The sequence below is a fragment of the Phaethon aethereus genome (genome assembly GCF_964289735.1).
Source record: "Phaethon aethereus genome assembly, chromosome: 15".
NCBI classification, from domain to species: Eukaryota; Metazoa; Chordata; class Aves; order Phaethontiformes; family Phaethontidae; genus Phaethon; species Phaethon aethereus.
The window spans coordinates 4456613-4479966 of NC_138591.1; the positions used below are offsets into that span (position 1 = coordinate 4456613).

At 39.3% G+C, this 23354-nt stretch overlaps 1 protein-coding gene across 2 annotated transcripts; it reads right to left on the reverse strand.

Annotated features, from left to right (window-relative positions):
- On the reverse strand, positions 1–23354 carry WIPI2 (WD repeat domain, phosphoinositide interacting 2; the record flags this gene model as incomplete). Of its 2 annotated transcripts, none has more annotated exons than XM_082006892.1 (12): positions 1–648; positions 1514–1611; positions 2803–2910; positions 3964–4128; positions 4888–4995; positions 5917–5987; positions 6772–6864; positions 7325–7422; positions 8019–8115; positions 9403–9572; positions 14416–14498; positions 23281–23354. In XM_082006892.1, the coding sequence occupies 12 exons, from the start codon at positions 23352–23354 to the stop codon at positions 536–538; spliced, it is 1278 nt and encodes a 425-aa protein (XP_081863018.1). In that variant the 3' UTR covers positions 1–535. The 2 variants fall into 2 exon arrangements, with proteins under 2 accessions (XP_081863018.1, XP_081863017.1); XM_082006891.1 differs by having other exon boundaries at positions 1481–1611.

A 23354-nucleotide genomic window follows, 5' to 3' on the forward strand; every position in this document is an offset into this window, starting at 1 on the left:
ACCCAAAAAACCAGGCCATTGCATTTGAAAGGTTGCATGTCAGTCACTAGGTATGCCTGCAAGCCCATGCACAGGAAACCATTTGGACCTTTGTCAGTGCAGAACTAGTCTCAGCTTCCAGAACCACTTCTCTACTCCTTCCTTATATAAGCTAAATATTATATACATATATAAAAAAAAATACAAACTTGAGTTTGTTATAAAGTGGCTTCTCTTTCTCCCCCTCCTATGCTTGCTTGGCACATGAACGCATGCAAAGCTAGTAGGCTCCGAGGGCTGCACAAACAGCAGGTTTTGGCAACAAAAAAAAATAAACACAGCTAAAATAGATAAGCAAGATTAAAAGCCACTGAATTGAAAACCATATATTTTTCCAATTGTATAGAATTAGAACTACAGCTACGACTTAAAACTGTAAGAGTCTGTCATCCTCTCTCCCAACTCATGTCAAAGTTCATAGCAGCATAACACGAGATTCCTCAAGAAACATCAAGCCAGTGTTCTCTGCTTCAGGAGTGAGTTCACAGGTCAAAGTTTAGTCTGTCCGAAGGATCATGGGGGGATGCTCACTGTCTTCATCCAGTCTAAGTGAGCTGGTTTCATCTTCCAGGCAAACTCCACCCACGGCACCCAGGTCATCTGTATACGCTGGAGAGAAAGGAACAAGTAGCTGGGGGTCAGCAGCACAACCTAAGGCTTGGATCCAAAGTAGTAAATGATTAGAGCCGAAGTACCAGACATTACTTGCAACAGTTTCACTGCCACCCTATGTTCGCTTTTATGATAACCGTGTTTCTCCAAGCCAGGAGCAGTTTATGATCAAAATTAAACTACTCTGTGTGTACGCAACGTGTACTTGTGCTTCAGGCAGGCTGATGTTTTTTTTGATCTCCACCGATGCATTACAGCTGAAACTGCAATATCGATGTTATACGTGCAGACTGTCCTTCCTCTGCAGTTGAAGCACTGACCTGAGTGCCATACAAATATGGCAGAAGCTCCCCTCAGAGCTGCAGCATTAACCAAATTCTCATCTTCTCAATTTAACAGGGCAGCATATCAGGCTAAAAGACCACTGTTCCCATAAAGGAGTGATAGGAGCACTTACCAACCTTATTAAAAAAAAAAAAAGGCGGGACTATGATTCAGATGCTTTGCATGAGGTCTGGATGCAGAACTCCTGTACAAAACAATAGTGTTGGGGCATCTCAAGAACCATTTAGCAAGTACCGCAACTATCACTACAGTAATCAACCCCAATTTGAGACAGACTTCTACTCAGAAAGTAGAAAAGATGAGTGAACCATCTACAGGAAGCTACTGTACATCACAAGTGCTCTTTTCCAACTGCTCACCAATGCTCCACATCACACCTGCAGTTATGAAAAGCTCAGTGTTGAAGTAGAAGAGCTCACGCAGCCATCTAGAACGAAGCAATACGCAGAGGTGCTCTCTGACCCATTTCCAGCCTTCTCCTTACCATGCCTTGTGGGTGAGGAAGGCACATATGTACCTTTAGTCACAGCGGCGCTGTATGTCTGTGCTACCAACGGCCGGTCATGCGATGCAGACTCTAGAATTTCGTTGGCTGGCTCCATACTGCCATCGAGCCTAATAAGCAGAGAGAGGTTAGCTGGAGAGGTGATCTACCTGGGCATAACACAGCTTTGGCTGACAGCGACAGAAGAACATCTCATTAGCCATGCAAGAATAATACATATATACAAGCCACAGGAGGAACTTGGTCCTTCCATTCCAGAGGATTGTCAAGAAGGCACCTGACAACACTTCTTATTTAACACTGAAGACACATCAGAGACATGCTTGCCTCTGACATGGCATCAGAATCTAAGTCCTAGTAGCTGATGCTACAAAAAAGACGACTCAAAACAAGAGTGCATGATTAAAAAAATCCAAACCATTCCCATCAGCAGTATTACAGATTGTATCTTGGGCTCTGTCCACAACACAAGCGGTTGCTTCATACATATATACTAGAAAACCCTCTAGAGAAGGTTTCAGAAGAGCATTTCAGAGATTAAGAGCTTGATAAGACTTCCCTCTGAGATTTCACTTTATCTGTAAGTGAATCCAGAGGTCATAGCTTAAAATATTCAGATAAAGGTATGACTTTTGACCCGCGCTATAGATTGACCAAAGCTACAAACTTGAATTATCATGAGTTATTGGCTTTAATTCTATCATTAATCACCTAAGTAATCTGACTATTTCACTCTAGCTTCTCTGGCCAAACCTTATTAAAAAACAATAATGCATTGTCATATTTTCCTTAAGTGTTCTACAGTACTGCTACAGAACATTAGCTGGCTGGCCTATGTGCAAGGAAGTTTAACAAGGACACCGGTAGAGAGAATACAGAAAATTTCATAGGCCAGATTCCCCTCTGTGAAGTCAGAGTAACATCTCTTTCTTGTCTCTGTAACCACTTCATTTATTGATGAAGAGGACAGTGTTAGATGTTTCAAGTTCCCGTTTAAGTAACTCAACTCAAACTGTCAAGTAAGAGGAAAGAGGATCATACAGCTAACAGCAATTGATCCTTCACTGCAATCAGACAGTGTTAAGCTTCTGCTGGTAAAGCAGTGCTTAGTGTAGATATTGGGAAGGAAGGTGCAGGGGGATTCTGAAGTTACTCATTCATGTCAGAGGTCTGTAAAAAAAAAAAAGTAGTTTAAAGAAATAAGCTGTTCTAAGTTAGACTTAGAACAGAACTAAGTTTAAGAACAAACTGGACTTTGTGAAAAAATAAAGTACAACAATCCTTGGTGAATGTGGACTTACTTGTGCTGCTTCATTAGTGTGCACTCTCCTCCTTCTTGGGGGTCTAGGTTGTACATGTAGAGATATCCATCAGCAGCTCCCACCAATAAACGAGGGATCTTCTGGATTCTAGAAAGGTTTAAGGGAGAGCAACAGATTAGTAAGAACTTAAGTTTCACACCAGCACGCTCTCCTCCACTCCCATGATCTTCATTGAATCATGGATTCTTTGGGTTGGAAGGGACCTTTAAAGGTCGTCTAGTCATCTCATGGATTTTAAGCCATTATTTTCCACACTCTTGCTTCTAGACAGAGCACCTAGGAAAGAACTGTGCGTAAAAAAAGGCATAACCACATTTTGGCACTAATCAAATGCCATAGGAATCAAGCAACTTATAGATAACCCAGTAAAACAGATTCAGCAGTTACCATCCTGTCATCAAGCTTTGTGCAACTCCAGAGACAAACATTCTAATGAGAAATATCCACTTATTTCAGAAATGTTACAAGGCTTAATTATTGCTTAAAGAGTGCTTTGAGATCAGAGAAGTGAGAGTACAGACATGAAAGTCAATTTAGCATAAAAACTATAAGCCCCCCACAAAATAAGTTTACTACCGCTCAGTTTATTGCTTTGGTAGCTGTGCCAAATAGGACCTGCCCTTGGTGAAGATAAAATACAGATTAGATTCAGTCCTCAGAATTAAAGTTAATTAATGCTATGTTGTTTTAGAGACAAGAATAATATGAACTTGCTTTATATGAACTTGCTTTCAAAGACTTCTTTAATGGTTAGTCTGGATTGCCTAATTTTGCAATTCACTAGCACAACATACAGTATCACTGCTCCTAGCACTAATGGAAGCAAATGCCATAAACCCATGCATCTGTTCTTATCATTCTTCTTTCAAAATTAGACATCTTTAAACAACACTTAGAAATAGTCTATTCTCATCCACATATCATGCCTTTCCCCCCCTCCCCTCACAGGGCTGTGAGGCATTAGCTCTAACACATTGCTCTTAAACTGGAAGAGGGTTTGAAATGATCACAGGTGATCCATTGCTCTGTGTACTACCTGCTCTGCTGGGGATGAGGTTATGTTCTACAGCGTCAGCCTCTCCACAGCCCAACATGGCAACCCAGCGGGGTGGTGAGTGCAAGCTCAATTTCTTTACTCACGTGGCAAGCGCGCAGATGTTTTTGTGCCCACAGAACGGCAGACGGACTGTAGCAAAGGCTCTACCCTGGTTGAACATTTCTGTTACTTGAGAGGGAAGATAGCTTGTTGAGGCCATCAGCACTTTTCCAAAGTAACCTGTCCAGGTTGTAGGCTCTTCCTGAGGTCTACAAGTCAGAAGAAAAAAGTGACTGACTTTGCCTTCACATTAGAGAGAAAGGTGTGTATACACTTTGAAACATCTTTTTATTTTTTAAAGATATTAAGCAGCTATTTGTTTATCTTCAGAAATAACTAACACCCTTGAGAACCAATGCACTCCATTTATGCTACAGGGCACAATGTGTCCTACAAATACCCTCAGCCTGTTATTTAAGCATGTTTGATTGTAAACTGATACTTCTGCTTATAAAACTGCATTTCATAAGGGTCATTATACAAGAGCAAGATCTACTGGAAAGTGCTACACTTCCAAGATTTTATTTACTTATCACTAAGCACATCACTGTTTCCAACATCTTCCACAGAAATGTAGATGAGACGGTCCTCTCAAATCATAAATAGGAACATTTTATAACTTGGTGCCTTTTAAAGCCCCATAGGCAGCTGCAAGGCATTGCTGAGATAGCGCTTCCCGTATGGATGTCAGAAGAGGTGAAACACAAATGTAACTGAATGTTAGAACTCCTCCACGTTCTTCTGCCAAGGACAGCCAATTTCTCTTCAGCCGAAATACCTTTTCTATTAATTGGGAGAACAGTACGCAGCTCAGCTACGGCTGCTGATTCAGAAGTGACTTCTTATGCCCTTTACTTTACAGAAGTGTTCAAAAGAAGTCTGTCCACACTTTGGAGAACTCATGCTGTTGAGTATGATCAATTTTAAAGCCTTTTCCTTGAAAAATCTAAGGCACCTCTGAAACTTACTTTTCTTTCACAGTCTCAAGTTTGAAGATATGCACCGTCTCTGTGTTACTGGATGCAGACAGAAACATGCCATCCATGCTGAAAGCCAGCGAACAGATGCTCACACACCTGGGGGGCAGGGGGAAAGAGGAAAAACAATGAAGCGTTATTTTTTACATTCTAGTACTGTACCATTTGGTGTAAGAAGAAAGCTAGCGTTAACTAACTGATGGGCATTGACTTAAGTGACAATATTACTTCTCCATTTTGGTCTTTCTGCACATTCACCACTAAGGAGCTCCATAGTGTTCACATGAGCTGTACTGTGAGAGCTGGGAGGAACTGTGGCTGCATGGTAGACTCACCTGCTCTTCTTCTCCTGTCAGTGATTGCAGGTGACTTGCAATTAAGCCAAAGTATTTGGCTTAATTAATTATTAAGCTGATTTCTCAGTCACCACTGCTTCACAAATAAGAAAAAAGAACATGTCCATAACAAGCATTATGAATTCTGATACCTTCTTAAAGGACTTCAAGAGCACAATCCCCTTTAATGATGTTCAACTCTGATATATACCCGATATGGGGGTCAATTAGTAACAGTCTGAACTCAGTCTTACCTCTGCATAAAGTACAGTAAAACTACAGAGTTACTACTACCACAAATCATAGTACCACTTCAAAATGGCTATCAATGATCACAGCACCAGAAGGATTTAGAAGAGAGCGCAAATATTAGATGTACTGCCTCCAATTGCCGTAAGAATACAATATATCTTACAAAAGGTGACCCACTTTAAACAGGTTCCCTCACCAATAAATTTTTAAAAGGCAGGAGGGAGTACAATTCTGACAGGATTGATTTGTAGAATAGTCAAGTCCAAAGGAGTGAAACTGGAAGACATTCAAGCTGAAACTGTTGTAAGTGTACAGGCAGGGATGAATGAAGATGAAAATAGGCAAAGATCAGGATGCCAGCTCAACTGCAGAACATACTGGAAATCTACTGTAATGAATGAGCTTCAGATAATTAGACCAGTTAAAACCTTACCTCTTCACTCCCCTTCGGAATTCAAAGAGTTTCTGTCCCTCTGGAATGGAAAACACTCTTATTACTGTCCCCTGTAAAGAAAAAAAAACCCAATGTTTTTCATTTCAAGTTTGTTCATGGCGTATTAGCTCTAGTGAGCAGATTACAACTACAAGGAGCAAGCCATTTTGCTGTTAACTTATCACCGTTGATGCACACCACATACTAGCATGAAGTATTTAAAGGAGCTTGTTTGTAGGATGTGTTTGAAGAGTAGAGAAACAACAAGAGGTGGGAACTACTAACGTAGAGAATAAGCTATGCATCAAAACCAGCCCTTCTTATCACATTTGATCATGAAAATGACCACACTAGACAAGTATGGTCAAGTGGATGTCTCTGTGCCTTTATCAGATGCAATCAGTTACACCTTTATATTTTAAGCTTTTTACTTAAAGAGCAGAAGCTTCAGACTTTCTAATTTACAACTCAGATGAACAATTTATCATCGTGTGCCAAAGACTGGCAAGACACTTCTCTATTCTGACTTTAACTGTCTTGTTTTCATTAGGAAGACAGCATCAAAACAAGACAACTGATTTCTAATAAGTATCCTGTGCTAAAGGGAGAAACACTTAAGAGTATTGGCCTGATTACAGCCAGATTAAAATGTGTTTATTTAAATAACCTTATTATCCAACATTTCACAGCATGGAAATTGAGTCAAATATCATTAACAGTTCTTAACTTAGATTTGCCATTATAACTGTAAGCCTTCTTTTTTGGCACTTGCGCATGGAATTGTGCACGCTTAAACTTACTTAGAAACAAATTTCATCTTATCACTGTCAGAAAGTCAATAAAAAGCCACCTTACCTTTTCCGATGCAGTGGCAAGTTTAGTACCACTTGCGTCAAATGCCAAAGCAGCCAAGGGACTATCGTGAGCTGGGATCATATTAGCAGCTCTCTGCAGGAGTCATTCAATAAAATATAACCTTAGTACAGTACAGGTTAAAAGCTACAACTTTGAAGCTTAAGGCTGCATATTTAAGAGCATTCAAGGCAAATATGGGTCTTACTTTATGGACAACAGCTTCAATATTTGTTTCAGTAACTCTAAGTAAAAGTACATAAAATTATCACTGAAGCATGTGCATAGAGAGTACAAGCAGTAAAAGGATACTTAAAAGACAATTCAAATAGAAATTACTTGACTTTGCTCCCCATTTGCCCAACTCTACTCATCAAATCTACTATTAGCACCTGTATTTTCTTTGCCAACGTTCTGTGAAGCTTAGCTATAAGAGATATACTGCAAACTAACACAGAGGAACCTATCCGAGTGTCTAATTCCTCTCTAAGCAAGTTAAATCATTTCCAAAAACTGCATCTTTAGAAGGGGAAACAGCATTCACAAAGATTCTTACCAGATTGATGGTGTCAAAGACTTGTACTTCTCCAATAGTTGCACTTCCTGGATAGGCCAGGTAGCAGTTGTCATTGTTTATTGATAAAGCACATAACCCTAGAAGGGATGCAGAAACAGAATTAGAAAAAGGCAAATACCAAGACTTATGCAGCAAAACTTTCTGATTCTGCACTTGAATGTTACAAGGATAACTCAAGTTATCCTGACAAGGTATCAACAGAAACAGAACAAGGATGAGTAATCTCAGAGTTGACCTGCAACATGTTCCACTATTTAACATAAGTTTAATATAAAGGAGAAAAGGAAGAATACCAATAAAACCACAATAACTGATGAAGCAGTAGAATTTCCCATGTCTGCCATGACTCCTAAAGCATTAACCTGACAAAGCCTTTAACTACACCAAGAGCTAGCAAAATCCAGTTTGTACCTCTACTACTTCTTTCTAATATCTCAACACATCCACCCTAGGCAACTACAATAGTGGAAAGATGCAGTTTAAGACAGAGTCTGCTCTTTGTTTTCAAAAACCTCATCTGGATTAAAATGGGTAGGCTTTAAGACAACACTCACGTATTTAATTGCTACTTTTATTTGAAAGTGGAATTAACAATGCTACAGATCCCTGTAGCAAACATCATACGTTGACACACAACGCACTTTTCAGAGTTATGCTAGCTTCTAACTCTTACCTGCAGGATTGGGAGGTGTCTCCCTGATTGTATGTAATACCTTCATGTCTCGTATGTTGTGTATATAAAGAGACTCTTCCAGACATACTATCAGCCTCTAGACAGGGGAAAGAGAATGAAATGCTGATATCAAACTGGAGTTTATATTAACGTATCAGTCCTAAAAAAACTAGTCCAAAATGCAGTCCGAAGTCCAAAACACAGTAGGTACCTTCCAACAAAGAAATGGTTGTACCCACCTGATGGGAAGAAGTAAGAGTCTGATAGAAGATACACAAGATACACCTCCTGACAAGGCTTCAACAGCGCAATACTACACACGGTCACTTGAACTAACCAGTGCACTTGACTTCTCTCAACCACACTAGTGCGAAGTGATTTAAATAAACTAGTAATGTAAATAATTTTCAAGTCAGCAAGGCAGAAACCTTCATTTAAAGCTATTTAATTCTTATTCTATACCCGCCCTTATGTGTTTCCCCCTCTCAAGAGGCCAATTCACATGTGGAAATAATTTTCTGCTTTGACTAAACAGAAAAAATATACAACATGTTTTAAACCACTTATAGAGCCTATTACTTACTCATAGTCATTTGTGAGGGGCTTTTTTTAAAAAAAAAAAAAACCCAAACAACAAACTTTAAGTTTTTCAACAGCTCATTTACACTTTCATAGACTACGTCTGGATGGCTAACAAGATGCTACTTATTTAATGCTACCTCACTATGCCACAAATCAAATTAGCCACTGTTTCCCTTATGATTTTAATCAGCAATCCTATCCTCCCACACGTGATTTTGAGGGTGGGGATAGACACTAAGAAGATTTTCTCCTTTAGATGCCGTTCTCTCCACTTTGAATGAACTGGTTGAAAACAGAAAAATCTCTGTTTGCAGAAGAGCCTAGTAACGATTGAGTAATACAGCAAACTGTGGTTTTCCAGGTACTTCACTCAAATTTCACCAGTTCAGTGATTTTTTTTTTTTACAAAGAATTCAGCAAAGCGTATTTAAAACCATAAAAAGTGAAGAGATAAGCTTGGTCCTGAACAGAAATTGTCAGTCTCACATACTTTCACATTTAGGATAACAGGATGATCCACACTGGGAGGGACCTCAGGACATCTCTAGTCCAACCTCCTACATGAAGCACGCCCAGCTTACTCAGGGCATTTTTCTAAGTAAATACATAAACACAGAACCAAATATACTTAACCAAATATGAGTACTGAGATGCCATACAGAAGCTACAGTTGGAAAAGCACAAGTTAATTTCAAATAGCAATTCTGTCACCAAAGGAAGAAACATCAATCAGCAGAGGAAGTGCCGGAATAAGATCCACAACCCTTTCCCTTCTTTTCACCTAGTCAAAATTACTACTCACCTGTCTATTGAGTTTGACAGCCAAGATGGTGTTGGAGTAACTGTAGTTGCAAATCTCTGTCCCCTTCTTAAAGTGACAAACTTTCAGCTTGCGTGGAGCTTTAAGGCTAACTATGGCCACCAGACTACTGGAGAACAGCCTCTCCACAATGCACACGTCTTCTGTGTCAGCTGAGGAATCACAGTAACAAGGGAAAAATACAGAGGGAGATTTCAGGGAAGAAGAATGATGCACATCAACAGGAAATACTATCTAAGGAAATACAGTCTAACACCACAAAAACATTCTGCCGCAATAGCTCAGAGTCAAGGTGGGATGCAGGACAGGTTTTTAAAGCAGAAAATCTACACAGTAAATGCTGATGTATGAAGATCTCCTGCCCACCCCTCCCCTCCAAGCGTCATGCAAGTTTACACTTTAGAAGTGTCTACTGCCCACCTCCCCAAGATACAACAGAAAAAAATCCCAAAGATACAAAAAATAGCAAATTATCTAATTCCAGAATCTTACCATCTTCTCTTATCTCTGCAGAAATCTAGGAAAGCAAAGGTTTTTTGGGTATTTTTTGTTTTGTTTTTAAAGCTATACTATGCATGGAGTTTCTGCACACCTCTGCATGAAAAAAAGAAAGGTTATTGTACTCGAAGCTGGAAACTCATTTGTTATAAGACTGCTTCAGGCATCAAGTAGGTTTTTTGGTTTATGTGGTGGGGTTTTTTGGTTTTTTTTTTTTTTTTTTTTTTAAAAAACAGGCATACCATTTTTTACCTGACAGTCCCTAAAAATAATTTGTACTGGAATCACTGACACCCAGCATGCATGCATAGCCATAAGACAACGTTCCTTTTGTCATGTGTTCTACTATGGAAGCACTGGAGGCAAAGGAGGAACACAAGTCACCATTCAAAATGCGGGGAAGATGGCACAAGGGCGGAGAGTCCAGGATCTCTGGCAAAGAAGCCCTTTCAGAGCATTTGATTAGGACCAAGCTGGTAGGAGTCCGAGTCCCATCACCAGTTAGCCTGGCATGTGTGCTTTCCCCTCCCACCCCCTGAAGCTGCCCTCCAAAAGCCCCAGAGACACAGTGGACATAGTTTTCACAGCAGGAGAAAGCTGGTGAGAGTTTTACCACTCTGTGCAGCTCTCCCACAGCCACCAGCTACATCTGCCCTTCCACTACAGAACTGAATCAAGACAAGCAACTTGAGCCTTTGGCCTTGATCCATCAAACCAAACTTTTCAGAAGTCAGTATCTGGATCAGCTTAATGCTTAACACATTCCAAACTGTAAAACTGCCAGGAAAAAAAAAAAAGCTTACTTCTGAAGGCTTCTGTTTTGGCCAAGAGACACATTAAATAATTGGCACTGTTCTCATCACCAGTGACAAAAATTCCCTGAAAAAAGTTCTGCCCAACATTCTGAGTATATGACAATGTCATCACTGTGTGACATGTTTGCTTTGAAAGTGCTTCTTCTGGGCAGTTTCAGGAGAAAGAACAGAAAATATTTAATGCTCTACATTCTTTTGAGAGAAAGAGAGAAAGAGGCTCCTTATGGACAAGGAGCAGGTTTACACTGAACGTTTTCAGTACTCTATGCAACATAATTGACTTTTATCTAAATCTTGTATTTAATAAGGTCCTTTTCCAGAGAAGACAAAAGAGCTTATAAAGGCTTTGAAAATTCAATTTCCTCATTTTTGCAACAGAGGTAATGCATTTTAGCAATGACTCTTTTTTCCAAGGAATTGTTCTCCATTTTCCTAATGCCACACACAACACATGAAAAAACCCACAAAAATCTGCTTCAGTAAATTTATGCATAGACTTTCAAATGCGGAGATCCATGTTCCTGGAATCAGCCTAGTAACATAAAAGATTCTCTATTTTACAGTACAGGTTATCAGCTTTCAGCCTAAGCCTGGAGTCCTTCATAATGATGGTATCCTTTTACAAGAGTCAGAAGGCTAGTGCAGAGACCGAAAAAAAACATAGTCTGACTGCTCCCTGCTCCTGGACAAGCACATTCAGGGTCAACTGTGTTAAGACACAGCTTCTGGGATTTCTGGGATCCCCCAGGCAGGCAGGAGAACTGGTATTTCAGAGAAGGAACAGCAGCAGAGATTCAAACGGAAATAGTGCTGTCGTGCGCTGCATGGATGGGAAGTGTAGGCAGCAGGGAAGGCACACAGGGAAGAGCACTACCAAGAACTAAGTCCCAAACAGAAGAAAAAACTTTCAACAGGGAAAATGTTTAAAAGGTATACACTTCAGTTTCACTGTAAAAAGACTATAATACAGACGATTACCTTTACAGAAAGGCTTTGTGATGGGCTTTTAATTAAAATTCACTTGAAAAATACAGGATGCACCTCTGTTCCTTTGTTTTGCCCTCACAGGAAGAAGTGATAAAAATCTCTTCACAGCTGCCAAGTGATGTATGCTTCCTAATCAGCAACCATTCAGGTACAGTACCAGCCTGCACATCCTACATCCAGCTGACCCGAATTAATCGTATTTTTATAAGCACTTGTTAAGTCCTGTAGCAATGCTGTTAATCAGGGGGTTTCCTCTATTTGTATTTCTTCCTTTACACTACACAAATGAGCATTACCAGAAACTCGGATTCAAAATACAGTAAGAACAAGAAGAACTGCAAAATGATTCAAGTATCAGCAGTGAGGGGAGAACAAGCAAATACGTAACAAGATTACAGTTTCATAAACACAAGCATGTAGCATCACAGACAAGAGCTGGTTAGAACCAGCTAGATTATGATCAGCTATGCTTTTATGCCATTTTTAATCCAAGAACACGAGGCATGTTATAAGCATTCATTAAGCCTTAAAGCACCCTCCAATCTAATACTTACTTTTACAGGGGGATCAACTGAGCAGGGAGTTAGGCTATTTGTACAGAGTCATTGAATCATAGAATCATTAAGGTTGGAAAAGACCTCTAAGATCATCAAGTCCACCTGTGAACCCAACACCACCATGCCCACTAAACTGTGTCCTGAAGTGTCACATCTACATGCTTTTTGAACACCTTCAGTGATGGTGACCCCATCACTTCCCTGGGCAGCCTGTTCCAATGTTTGGCCACTCTTTCAGTAAAGGAATTTTTCCTAATATCCAATCTAAACCTTCCCTGGCGCAAGAGTCACAGTAGAAGTCAGTGACGGGAGCAGACAAAGAAAGCTCCCATGCTTTTCAGTCATTCCCTCAAACACAAGACGACAGGTGGGGCATATTCTGTAGTTTTATTTAGACACCTACAAAAGAACTGTCAGATCTGTCTTACAGAATAGAGGGAGGGATACTTAAAAGTGCTCAAAACACCACAAAGTCTTAAACTAAACTGGGAGGCAGGAGGCACATGTCTGGGAGGCCTCAAGATGCTTCTCCTTGTGGAAAGGAGGAACCCAATACATAGGAAGCCCTCCACCCCCCGTATCATTTTAAACAGGCATGGTTTGCAAGCCCAAGACTGACAATTATTTAACTGCATACAAAAGAGAAAGATCTCAAATATTTAGATCTGCTGAAAACACTGCATGCCCTATGAGCAGAGGTCAAGGCAGGCTGGCTTACACAGGTCAAACCACTGAGTTTCCTACTAAATGTTACCTCACGCTCTGTGCTCTGCATTTATGAAATTAACATTCATGGAAGAAAACTTACAATATCAAAGAGGTTAAGCCAATACAGGCATCCCAGAACATTGCGAAGACAAGACTGGAATCAGTAGGTCTAAATTCTAACACCAGCTGCTTTATCAGCTTATTGCAAGATTTTGAGCAAGGCACTTTATCCAATCTGTACTTTTTCAAGGACTACCTAGAAGCAATCCTGCAAAGTTCAGTTCAGTCTCTCTCAGTATGTTTATTCAGTGCCTCGTATAACAGGAGTCATCTACACTGAGTCTCCCAGGGTGGTATCAGGCCAGATGCTGTAAGTGCCTAACATACTATGGAGGTCAGGTACCTAAACTCAATGGCATAAAATGGAATTCAAGCCACCAATTAACCAGTACGACCAGACCATGACTCAAACAGGCAGATGTAGCTGCAACACAATTTAACCTGACCACAGGTGCCTAATTTGAACTTCACAATTACTTCTCTCCATTGACTGTATACAGAATCAGGCTGTCACCACAGATAATAGGTGATCTGAATCACACACCATTTTCAAACTTAAGATGCCACAGGGTCAGGTCACTTAGGGAATGGAGTCCGAAGACAACTCTGTTGTGTAGCATGATACACCAGGATCCTACTATAAATGCTGACATCATAGCTATTGGTCCCATCTGTTCACATGGAGGTTATAAGCAAGGAAGGATACTCATGCATAGCATTCATAGTTTACTTATTAGCACCTCAAGAAAGGGAAGTCTACAAACTGCTGGCAAAACAGGGGATATACCACTTCTACCCCAAGCCTCCCTCCATTTTATCTCATATCCTACTCGACTGTGATCAGTATTGAGAAACTACAGGCATTTGGATTATTCACCCTTTTGGATGAGTAAACCTGCAGCTATCATGTTAAAAAGTACTTTTCTAACAGCAAATATTAGGATTAAAGAAAAAGATAATAAAGGCTTTGTTTTTTTTTAATTTGATAACAGTATATTAGTGGTTGCCTGCCCCAATAGCCAGTATAAAGACCCAAAAGACACTCTCTCACAGCAGTAAATTATTTTTTTATGCCCAGCTGCTACACAGCCTGGCTATTAAGACATAAAATTAGCAAAGCAAAGAGTTCTTCTCATAGCTATTACCAAATTTCACAGCATACCAGCTAAATTTAAATACAGAACACTGATACATAATTTTACCCTGCCAGCAATCAACTGTTTTGTATTTTTGTGATATTTCATCACACACTTAAGGTTCTTCCTATACCAATTTCAAACCACCTGTGAAAAAAGGAAACATGTCTTATTCTTCCCAAATTGAGCCAACTGAGGGGATTAAAAAAAAAAAAGAAAAAAGAAGATACTCACTGCATTCATAGATCTGCTCTAATTTGTCCACAGAAGAAAGAGAGAAGAATTTGTAGCCTGATTTACTGCCAACTGCAAGGGATCTGAAAAAGAAAAAAGCCAGTCAGGAACATAAACTAAATCAGTGGTGAATTACCCTTGGACAGATTCTTAACCTAATCTAAAACTCCAGTTGGGTTAGCTCAGTAAGAAAAGCAATAAAAAGCCACAATAGGCACAGATAGCTTCCCCAACTCTGAAATGGCCAACTAGCTTCAGAATTACCCCAGGTATGGAATCCTGCTTCACATTTTATGAAATGAGAGTTCACAGCTCAAGCTAAGCTTGGGCATACTGCCCAATTCATACTGGTGATTTCTCCACACAAACTAAAATCTTTAGTGTGGAGGAAAGATGACTTGAATAACATAATGCAAACCAATTACATCATTGCCTCATCATTAGAGGTGACCTCCAAGACCTTTTAAACTGGGATTGTCTGGGGATTTTTTTTCTCTTTCTATTGTAACCTTCCCCAACCACCCTAAAATAGCTTTCATATTAAAAAAAAAAAAAGGAATTAAAGACTGCCAGCTCTAATTTTCTCCCATTTTATTTGATGACATTCTAGCATCTCCAAAGAACACTGTTAGTGTTTAGACATTTGTCAGTCTTACAAATACTTGTGACGAATCTTTGATAGGAGGCACCCTCTTAAAAATGCTAGTCACTGATGTTAAACAGATTTTAGCAATAGTAAAACATTAAAAAACTGACTACAAACCCGTCTTTCCTCTATTACTCAATTTTCACATTTAGCTCACAGACCATTTAATTGCTTTTCCAGTCAGAGGCAAAGACAGGTCTTAAATTTTAAGCTAGAAAAACCTTTAGGCTTGTCTTACAGGTCTTTATACATCAAGGCAGCAGACAATGGCACATTCTTATTTTCCCCTCCCCATGCGGGGGATGATTTTATGCCACAGAAAAAAAAAAATTAACAGCAAATACAGTTGTGCAGAAGTGTATTAGTGTGCTTATAGTTCACATATTTCTTATTGACAGGACACATGGAGAAAAGAGAAAAACTTATTAAATTCCAATAAAATGTATTTCAATATGCCAAACTGTGGCAAGTCATTCAATACGAGCCTCAAACCCAACCCTGCCAGCCAGCCTGCCAAAATGCCCTTCTGAACTCAGCAAGATCATTCTCTGTAATTCAGATGCACTGGTGATCAGTTCTGCATTTAGAAATACAATACAGATTCCCAGATTTCTTGCTCTTTCTGTATTTTCCTCTCGTGGCTCCAACGTGAGCCCTTTTTAAACTTCAAGGTACCCAGAAGATTAAAAATTGTTCCTCAAATGGCTTACCCTCTAAAATTAAGATCCCAAGCTATAAAATCAACTTCTGTATGATGGTATGACCTTCTCTTCTAGAAAAAAAAAAATACAACTGGCACAGTCTGGTTAAGCAGTTATATCTGATAAGGTTTAAACCTTCAAATTAAAATATGCAGCACCCAGGCAAGAGAATTAAGCCTCCCCAGATTCAATAACCAAGATATTAAAAAAAAAGCACATTAGGCTTAAAGACAGAGAAGGAACTATAAAACAAAATTTTGCTGCTGCTCCTCTAAGTCACCCGAGAAATGTGGAATTTAACTTTACTTCAGACAAAATCAGTATGTTCAGCAGACTATATCTGACTAGTTGCCAAAGATGCTTCAGTGTTTTTCTTCAACTACTTTTGTACAACTCAGTGCAAATCCAAATTCTGTGAAAAAATACAAAACTAATGTGGAAAAAAGGTAATGAGTTAGTTTTTCTTAGATCATTTACTGCTTCCCTCAAAAGAAAGTTTAACAAAGACAGGCATTACAACTGTCACTTCACAAAAGTAAACAAGCACTCAACTGAGTTAAAAATAAATGGAGTCACAAGATTTCTTGCAATATAAATGATCTACAAAAGACATAGGATGATTTCCTCATGGAGAATTACACATAGCAGCTATTTGTGAGTGTATTACTAGGCAAAATTGATTCCTGTATTGTACTTACACCTTTAAATACAGAATATTGCTGTATCATTCTTTTACTGACAGTATCACTGAAACCAGAAAGCAAGACCATTTTTCTTGTCCTACTGACTACATATACCTCATTTAAATAAGCTTCAGACAATGGTGAAAGCAACTTGTATACATGATAAAAATCATTAGACTAAGTAGAAGCCCAAATGAAGCAGCACAGAACAGACCTTTCCATTTCGTGGCAACTGCTTTTTGTTATTTCTTTCAGGATCAAGGTGATGAAGTCACAAACCATTTGTTTACACAGAACAGCTCCAGTCAGTATAATTAAATCCATTTCAGTATACAAGTATAACTGCAAAACAACCCATTTTTCTTCTAGAACAGCATTCGTTTGTTTTGTTTTTCCCAATGTACTCTCAAATTACTTCTTATGAAACTACTGGAAAACAGCTTTTTATATGTAGTAAGAGAACTCACAAGGCTGAGTTATACCAGCATAACCATAATGATTTAAATCCCCCATCTTCCCCTGCACCGATATTACACTTAAGCCCTTAAGACACCTGATAGCTATCTAAATGACCAAATCCCACAAAACAAGATTCTAGTGAAAATTACCTCACCTCAGAAAAAATGTGCAACCATATGGGGAAGGAATATGATCAATAAGCCATTCAGCTACTGCTCAAATAGACAGTGGCCAACAGAAGCTACTGTAGTTTATCAGAAGCTCCTTTTACAATGTGGGTGTTACGCTTTATTATCACCAATTTTCAGAAGCTGATGAGAGACTGAAATTGAAAATAAAATCAATATCCAAAAAATTGCCTTTTTTCGTCTAACATTATGCTACACACAGGTGTTTTTTTAGCTCTATTATGTGTAGCCTCTATTACACACCTTAGATTGTAGACTTTGAGCTATTTCATCATCAAGGTTGTCTACTCAGTACAAAATTACCAATATAGCCATGATTTATGAAACACTGTTTACCCAGTTTTTTCAAAGATAATACTGTAGTCTGATCCAAGACTACCTAAATCTTGAGAGTATTTTCAAGAGTGGCTGTCATAAATAATTAAAATTAACCTCATCAAGCAAACAGTGTTATGAGATATTTCACACACTTGTTTCTAGATGCTGACATTCACTGCAAGTGCACTCACCTAGAGTGGGAAATCAGCTGGTTCAATCTCTCTGGCTCTTTAGAAACAAGTTTTTTCAGATGGGTTAGAATCATACAGGTTTTTCTTTTGCTTCTTTAATATACATACAGAAGGAAGAAAACCAGTTTTTCCCTTTCTGTACCATAGAGAACCTTAACTATTAATCAGAAATATTCTACATTAATCAGAAAGATCCTACTAAGGGCAGCTCTCTTGGATTAAAATCAATTGCAGCTGCAGTATAAAAACAACTTCAAAAGTCATTACTATTTTAAATAACTGGTTAATTAAACCTACTTTCATTATGATACAGTCTCATTATACTAATGCTCCACCTCATGTCAAAACTAATATAAATTTCCAAAGACAAAATGGTTTGTGAACAAAGGCTTATGGTAAAGAGGAGGAAAATGATAATAATAAAGATCATGAAATGACATAAGAAAATCATTACTAAGGAAACTTAATTTGCTTTTTTTCCCCCCTCCCAAATGCCTGCTGAAACCAAAGTCGTAAGATCTTACAGACGTGTCTTAAAAGAAAGGTCAAGAATGTCATTATTTTGGACAAGAGCTAAATACAGAAATATGGTCAACAGATTTATCAGCAACACTCTATGACAACCCACAGGAGATTCTCCCATTGTTCTTATATTAAAAGAAAACCAACACAAACTTAAATCTGCTGCAGCAAAAGACGACTACACTTGCTCATCACTTAACATGCTGCAATAGGCTGGGACAACAAAGTTCATAATCCAAGTAAACATCACTACTCAGGCCAAATTCTCCTCCTGTCACACTGAGGAAGAGTTCCTCTGGCAAGCCCACCTCAGCTACTATCTCCACTGTAACAACAGCAAGTATCATGACATGCAATTGCTTCTCTCAGCTATCTTCCGTGATCGCTCTTTCCTTCCTTTTTTTGGCTTAGCTTTAAAGCCTCCTTGGAATAAAGAGCTCTCCTGTCCTCAAGGATCATGGGTGAATGACACCTGAACCTAGGAGAAACAAAGGCAGAGGATTGAATGCTCAGCACCTAACCCTTGTTCCTCTCACCACAAGCAGTTTACTACAGAGATACAAATATCACGTAAGAGAATTATAATACAACTTCTGCAACACGAAGAATACTATGCAACTTTAAAACTACAAGCATTTCCTCAGAACGTAGAAACAAACTGATTTATTAGAATAAATATATGGACAGATACCTGTCACATATAACCCCATACATAAGCAAAAGCTGAGACTAAAGACAACCTTGCAAGTAAGGCATACAGCAGAGTTTTACAAGAAATCCAGATGCAAGGCTTTGTTTTGTCCTTTCATTGAGTCAGTTTTCAAAACTACAGCAACTATTTTGTTTCCAAGTGCTGTCACTTGATTACTTATTTTTAAAAGGGCGACTAAGACTTCTCTGTCGACTTACATTATTTCACAAGTAGGTTCTTTGGGTGGTTTTTGTGTGGTGGGTTTGGTTTTTTTTTTTAATTGAATCTGAAGACTGTAGAAGTAAATTTTTAAGTTCTTCCAAAGGCATTTCTCTGGGAATATTTGTGTAACAACTTAAAGACTGAAAGTTTTACCTATTTTATTGAGACACGTAAACTTTAAGATCTTGAAGTTATTGAAGTTATTCTTTGGGTAAAAAGTTACATACTTTATTATATTACACACTACCTTTATGGGTTTTAGAGCTTGCATGAGTTTGAGAGGTGAGTTTAATTCTTCATAAATGCATCCACGCTCAGTTTTAGTAGTTCTCCCAGAAGTAATACGAACAGCACTTGGGTTTGTGGTACTTCTTACTAAACATATATAAAAAAAAATTAAAGACTTCTAATTACTAAAACATACCTAGCACCGAGGTAACCCACAAGCTTCTACTGCATAGTTTTGCTGGGGTACCTGAATTCTGATCAGCTGCTTCAATTTTATCTGCAAGCTGGAGCTTCTGCCTCTCAGTCAGCCAATGCCAGTCAGGCTGAGTTGTGCAATGATTGATTCACTAGGGAAAAGGGCTAGGTCCAAAACAAGCACGCTAACATCTTCCAAAAGTGACCTTCTCCATGTTTTTACTTAATGAAAACATATTATATCAAAGAGAACCCACAAACCAACCGCTTCTGCTGCATTACAGGGGGAGTGTTTCCAGGCAGAGTTCCAGTCCCAGCCAATAATTCAAAACTCTCACGTAAATAAAGCTTAGGGCAATATGGAATAAAGAGGCAAGACAACACTTGCAGTAACATAGATACTATTCCAAGAGACACTGTCACTGCACCCATGAATGAACAATAAAAAAAGAAGTCTGGGGAAAAAAAAAAAAAAGAACTAAAAGCAAAAGAGAGGATATCTACTTCAGTCACCAGGGATTGCAACAACTGGGAAAAGCAACAGCAACTTTTATGTTGACAACATTATTCTAACTACCAGCAATCCAATTTTCCCAAGACTAAAAGCCACCACGAAGCTCATCTCCTTCCTACAGGAGACAATAATTACCAACCCTACATAAAGCGTAGGAAAAGTTAGCTTGATACCTATTTTTACCAGCAACAAGTACCATCTTTTCCTAATACAGTCAACTAGCTCTGCTGTCTAGGTAAGCAAGACACATTTGAGCATGAGTGGAACTGGCACCTTGTTAAGTTGAAGGTAAAAGCTTTAAGTGTAACAACAACAACAACAACGCACCCATGTCATTTATTTTCCAGTTTTGTCTGTCAGCGATTTTTCTAATTACTGAAGCACACCTGAAAGCATGATGCCAGCTCTACTGACTGGGAAGATGTAAACAAAGCTTGCTTTTCATATACTGGCTGAAAGAATATGCATTTGTTTACCTTGCCTGCCTGGAAAATGATTCCAGTTACCTGCAATATGAGTTGAAAATAAGTAAGCTTTCTGAGGCCCAGCATGGGAAAGTGTAATTCATTCCTAATAAGTTCTTTTCAGCTCTTCTCACACAGTAAGCAGTGTGATGATCTAGATACCTAGAATAGTACACTAAAAAACCCAGAAAGTTGACTTCTTGTTTCTCTATTCAAACAAGAAACTAAGAAAGATCACAGGTGGAAAAAAAGGGGAAAAAAGCAAATAAACTTTAATAAGGAACATACAAACCCACTGAATTCTACTCGGTTTAAGAACTAGAATTCAACTTGGTTATTTGGGTCACTTACCACATCAGACAAGTGTTTGAGTAAGAAGCTGCTCGCAAAGATGTCTGCAAGACTTAGTGTTTTATACTTTCCTTGGAGAGATTTCTTTTGAGACACTCTATTAGAAAGAAGGGATACTTAGTCCACATCATCCAAGCATCCCAGTTGTTTCCAAGTAAGTGGCCTTTTATATTACTCTCCTAATTTTGAGACAAAAAATTACCAACAGGAGCCTTTTTCTATTTCTGTAGTTTCTATAATTGATCTCTGAAAATAAAAAAATATGCCAGGATGACAAAAAGAGACTTCATATCCCAAGAGTTTGAATTACAAAGATATATCAAGCCAGGTCTAGATCACATAAAAAGATAAATCAAATAATCACCAAAATTCTCTTGTCAGTTAATCTGAAGTCTATACATAAAAAACCCCACAACTTTTTTTTTTAAATCTACCCACACAATGGGTATTAGAACACTGAAGACCAAAAGAATCAGCTATAGCACATAAATTGAAGAACACTTCTGGGTATTTATGAAAATGAAATCAGAAAAGTAGTGAAGTAGCATACACAGTTGAGAAAGAAATCATTAGCCACTTGTCCCTTTTCTCTCCATAAACTCAAAGTTAAAAAGGAGTCACACATTACTCTTCCTTGAAGAAAGATTTTAAGGTATACAAGCCAATGATCACCACCTAGGTAAGCTTATATTACATCTGCTTTCTTTTTACTTCTGTCTTGGGTTTGTTCTCAAGTCAAGCCTGCAGCTCTCTTGTTCAGAAGAAAGTTTTTTGTCAACTCCATGTTCTTTTAAATATATATAGCTCTCCACAAAGCTAAGGTGCAACTGAAAATAGGCAGTTGCTTTAAGAAAGGAGAAATAGAAAGCTTTTAGATCAGCTAGTTGGACAGCACAGTTTAACTTAAAAACTTGTAATAACCTTTATGAACTGCAAAAGAAAGAGGTGACTATTTCCTAGTTACTATGTCTTGTTTTATCTAGTGATAGATAAAAAATGGATGGTATATGAGCAAAACATGGGCATGTTTTATACATACAATGAAAGAGTGAGCTCTATATGGTGAAAGAAAACATGAAAAGTAGTCGCAGAAGTCTTTGGCTCGAATCAACATACAAATAATGACTTACTTACAAATACATAGAAGACTACTGCTTGACCCCATCATTTATCATAAGTTATTACTGTTAAATTCTCTTGTCTCAAGTCTTTCCAGCTCCACTCATTCATCTCTTCACCCTCAACAAGGCCTACAAAAGCAAACAGAGTATTTCCTTCTGCAATGTGACCTTTCTCCTCCTTTCTCTTGGTGGTCACCATAAATAATCTTCTCACCTTCATAATTCCCATATGCTACAGTACATGCTGAAGACAGTCAAAGACTGTGAGGACAAGATAACGTGGCTTGTAAAACAAAGAAGTTGTTGGAAGAAAAAACCACCACCACACATATGCATTACGCTCCGTGATGCCAACCTGAGATCATTTCCTCTTACTCACTTCCTAAAACAAAACTCCTCCTTTCTCAAGCACAAGTTCTTGTGGTTATTGCCCCCCCAGTTTCATCTCTTAAGTATTTAAGACAGTCAAATCCTTCTTTAAAGGATCTTTAGTGCTCCAATTCCAACTATTAGGGATTTCTTAAGTTGAAAGCTATTGCTTTTTAATACCCCATACAAAAACTAATATGCGTTAATTAATCTAAATATGCTGCAACAGTTAAATAATTGCAAGATGTGCAGCATAAACCGTCTGGCCCTTTCTAGAACTGAAACACAAAGACACACAATTTCAAGGACTACATGAGAAAGGCCTCCTTTTCGAAATCAAAACCGAAAGAAGCACAGGTTCCTATAAGTATCTTTAAGCCTAAGGCATACTGCTTCAAGACAAAGAGCAGGTGAAAATAAGAAGGGTGTATGAAAAGATAGCTATAACGAGCTTTCAGATGAATGCTTTGCACCTCCTGGAAGACTTGGGTCTTCATGTTATCTCAGTCTCTCCTAAAGGCTGGACATCATCAAGAAGCAGAAACAGTCCTCCCGAAGCAACGGCGAGCAATGCCTTGCTAAGTACAAGATGTGAACGCTCCCCAGGGGAACAACCCGAGGGAGGGAGAAGGCAATACGCTGCAAACACAGCTCAAGCAGACCATTAGCCCTCTGCTGCGTGGCCCCACGAGAGCGGCCTCCACGCTGCAGCTCCACACAGAGACCGGAGGGGAGCGGGGGGTGTCCCCACCCCTCCTCGCTGCAGGGATGAGGGGGACCGCGTCCTCTCTCTGTGGCAGCGCGGGCAGAGGCTGCAGCGGTGTCCCCTGAAATGGGAATGGGTGCCAGCAGGGCGGAGGGGGGGGCCCCGCCACACCTCCCCCAGCGGCCAGGCCTCCTCAGCACCCCTCGGCCGCAGCTCTCGGACGCCCGCTCCCCGCGGCCAGCCCCCCGCCCCCGGTCAGGCCGAGGTCCCCCTGAGGCCGGGCGCCGCCCCCTTACGTGTTGTCCTGGTTGAAGTTGGCGAAGAGCAGATGGCCGCTGCCGGCGTCGCCGCTCTGACCGGCCAAGTTCAT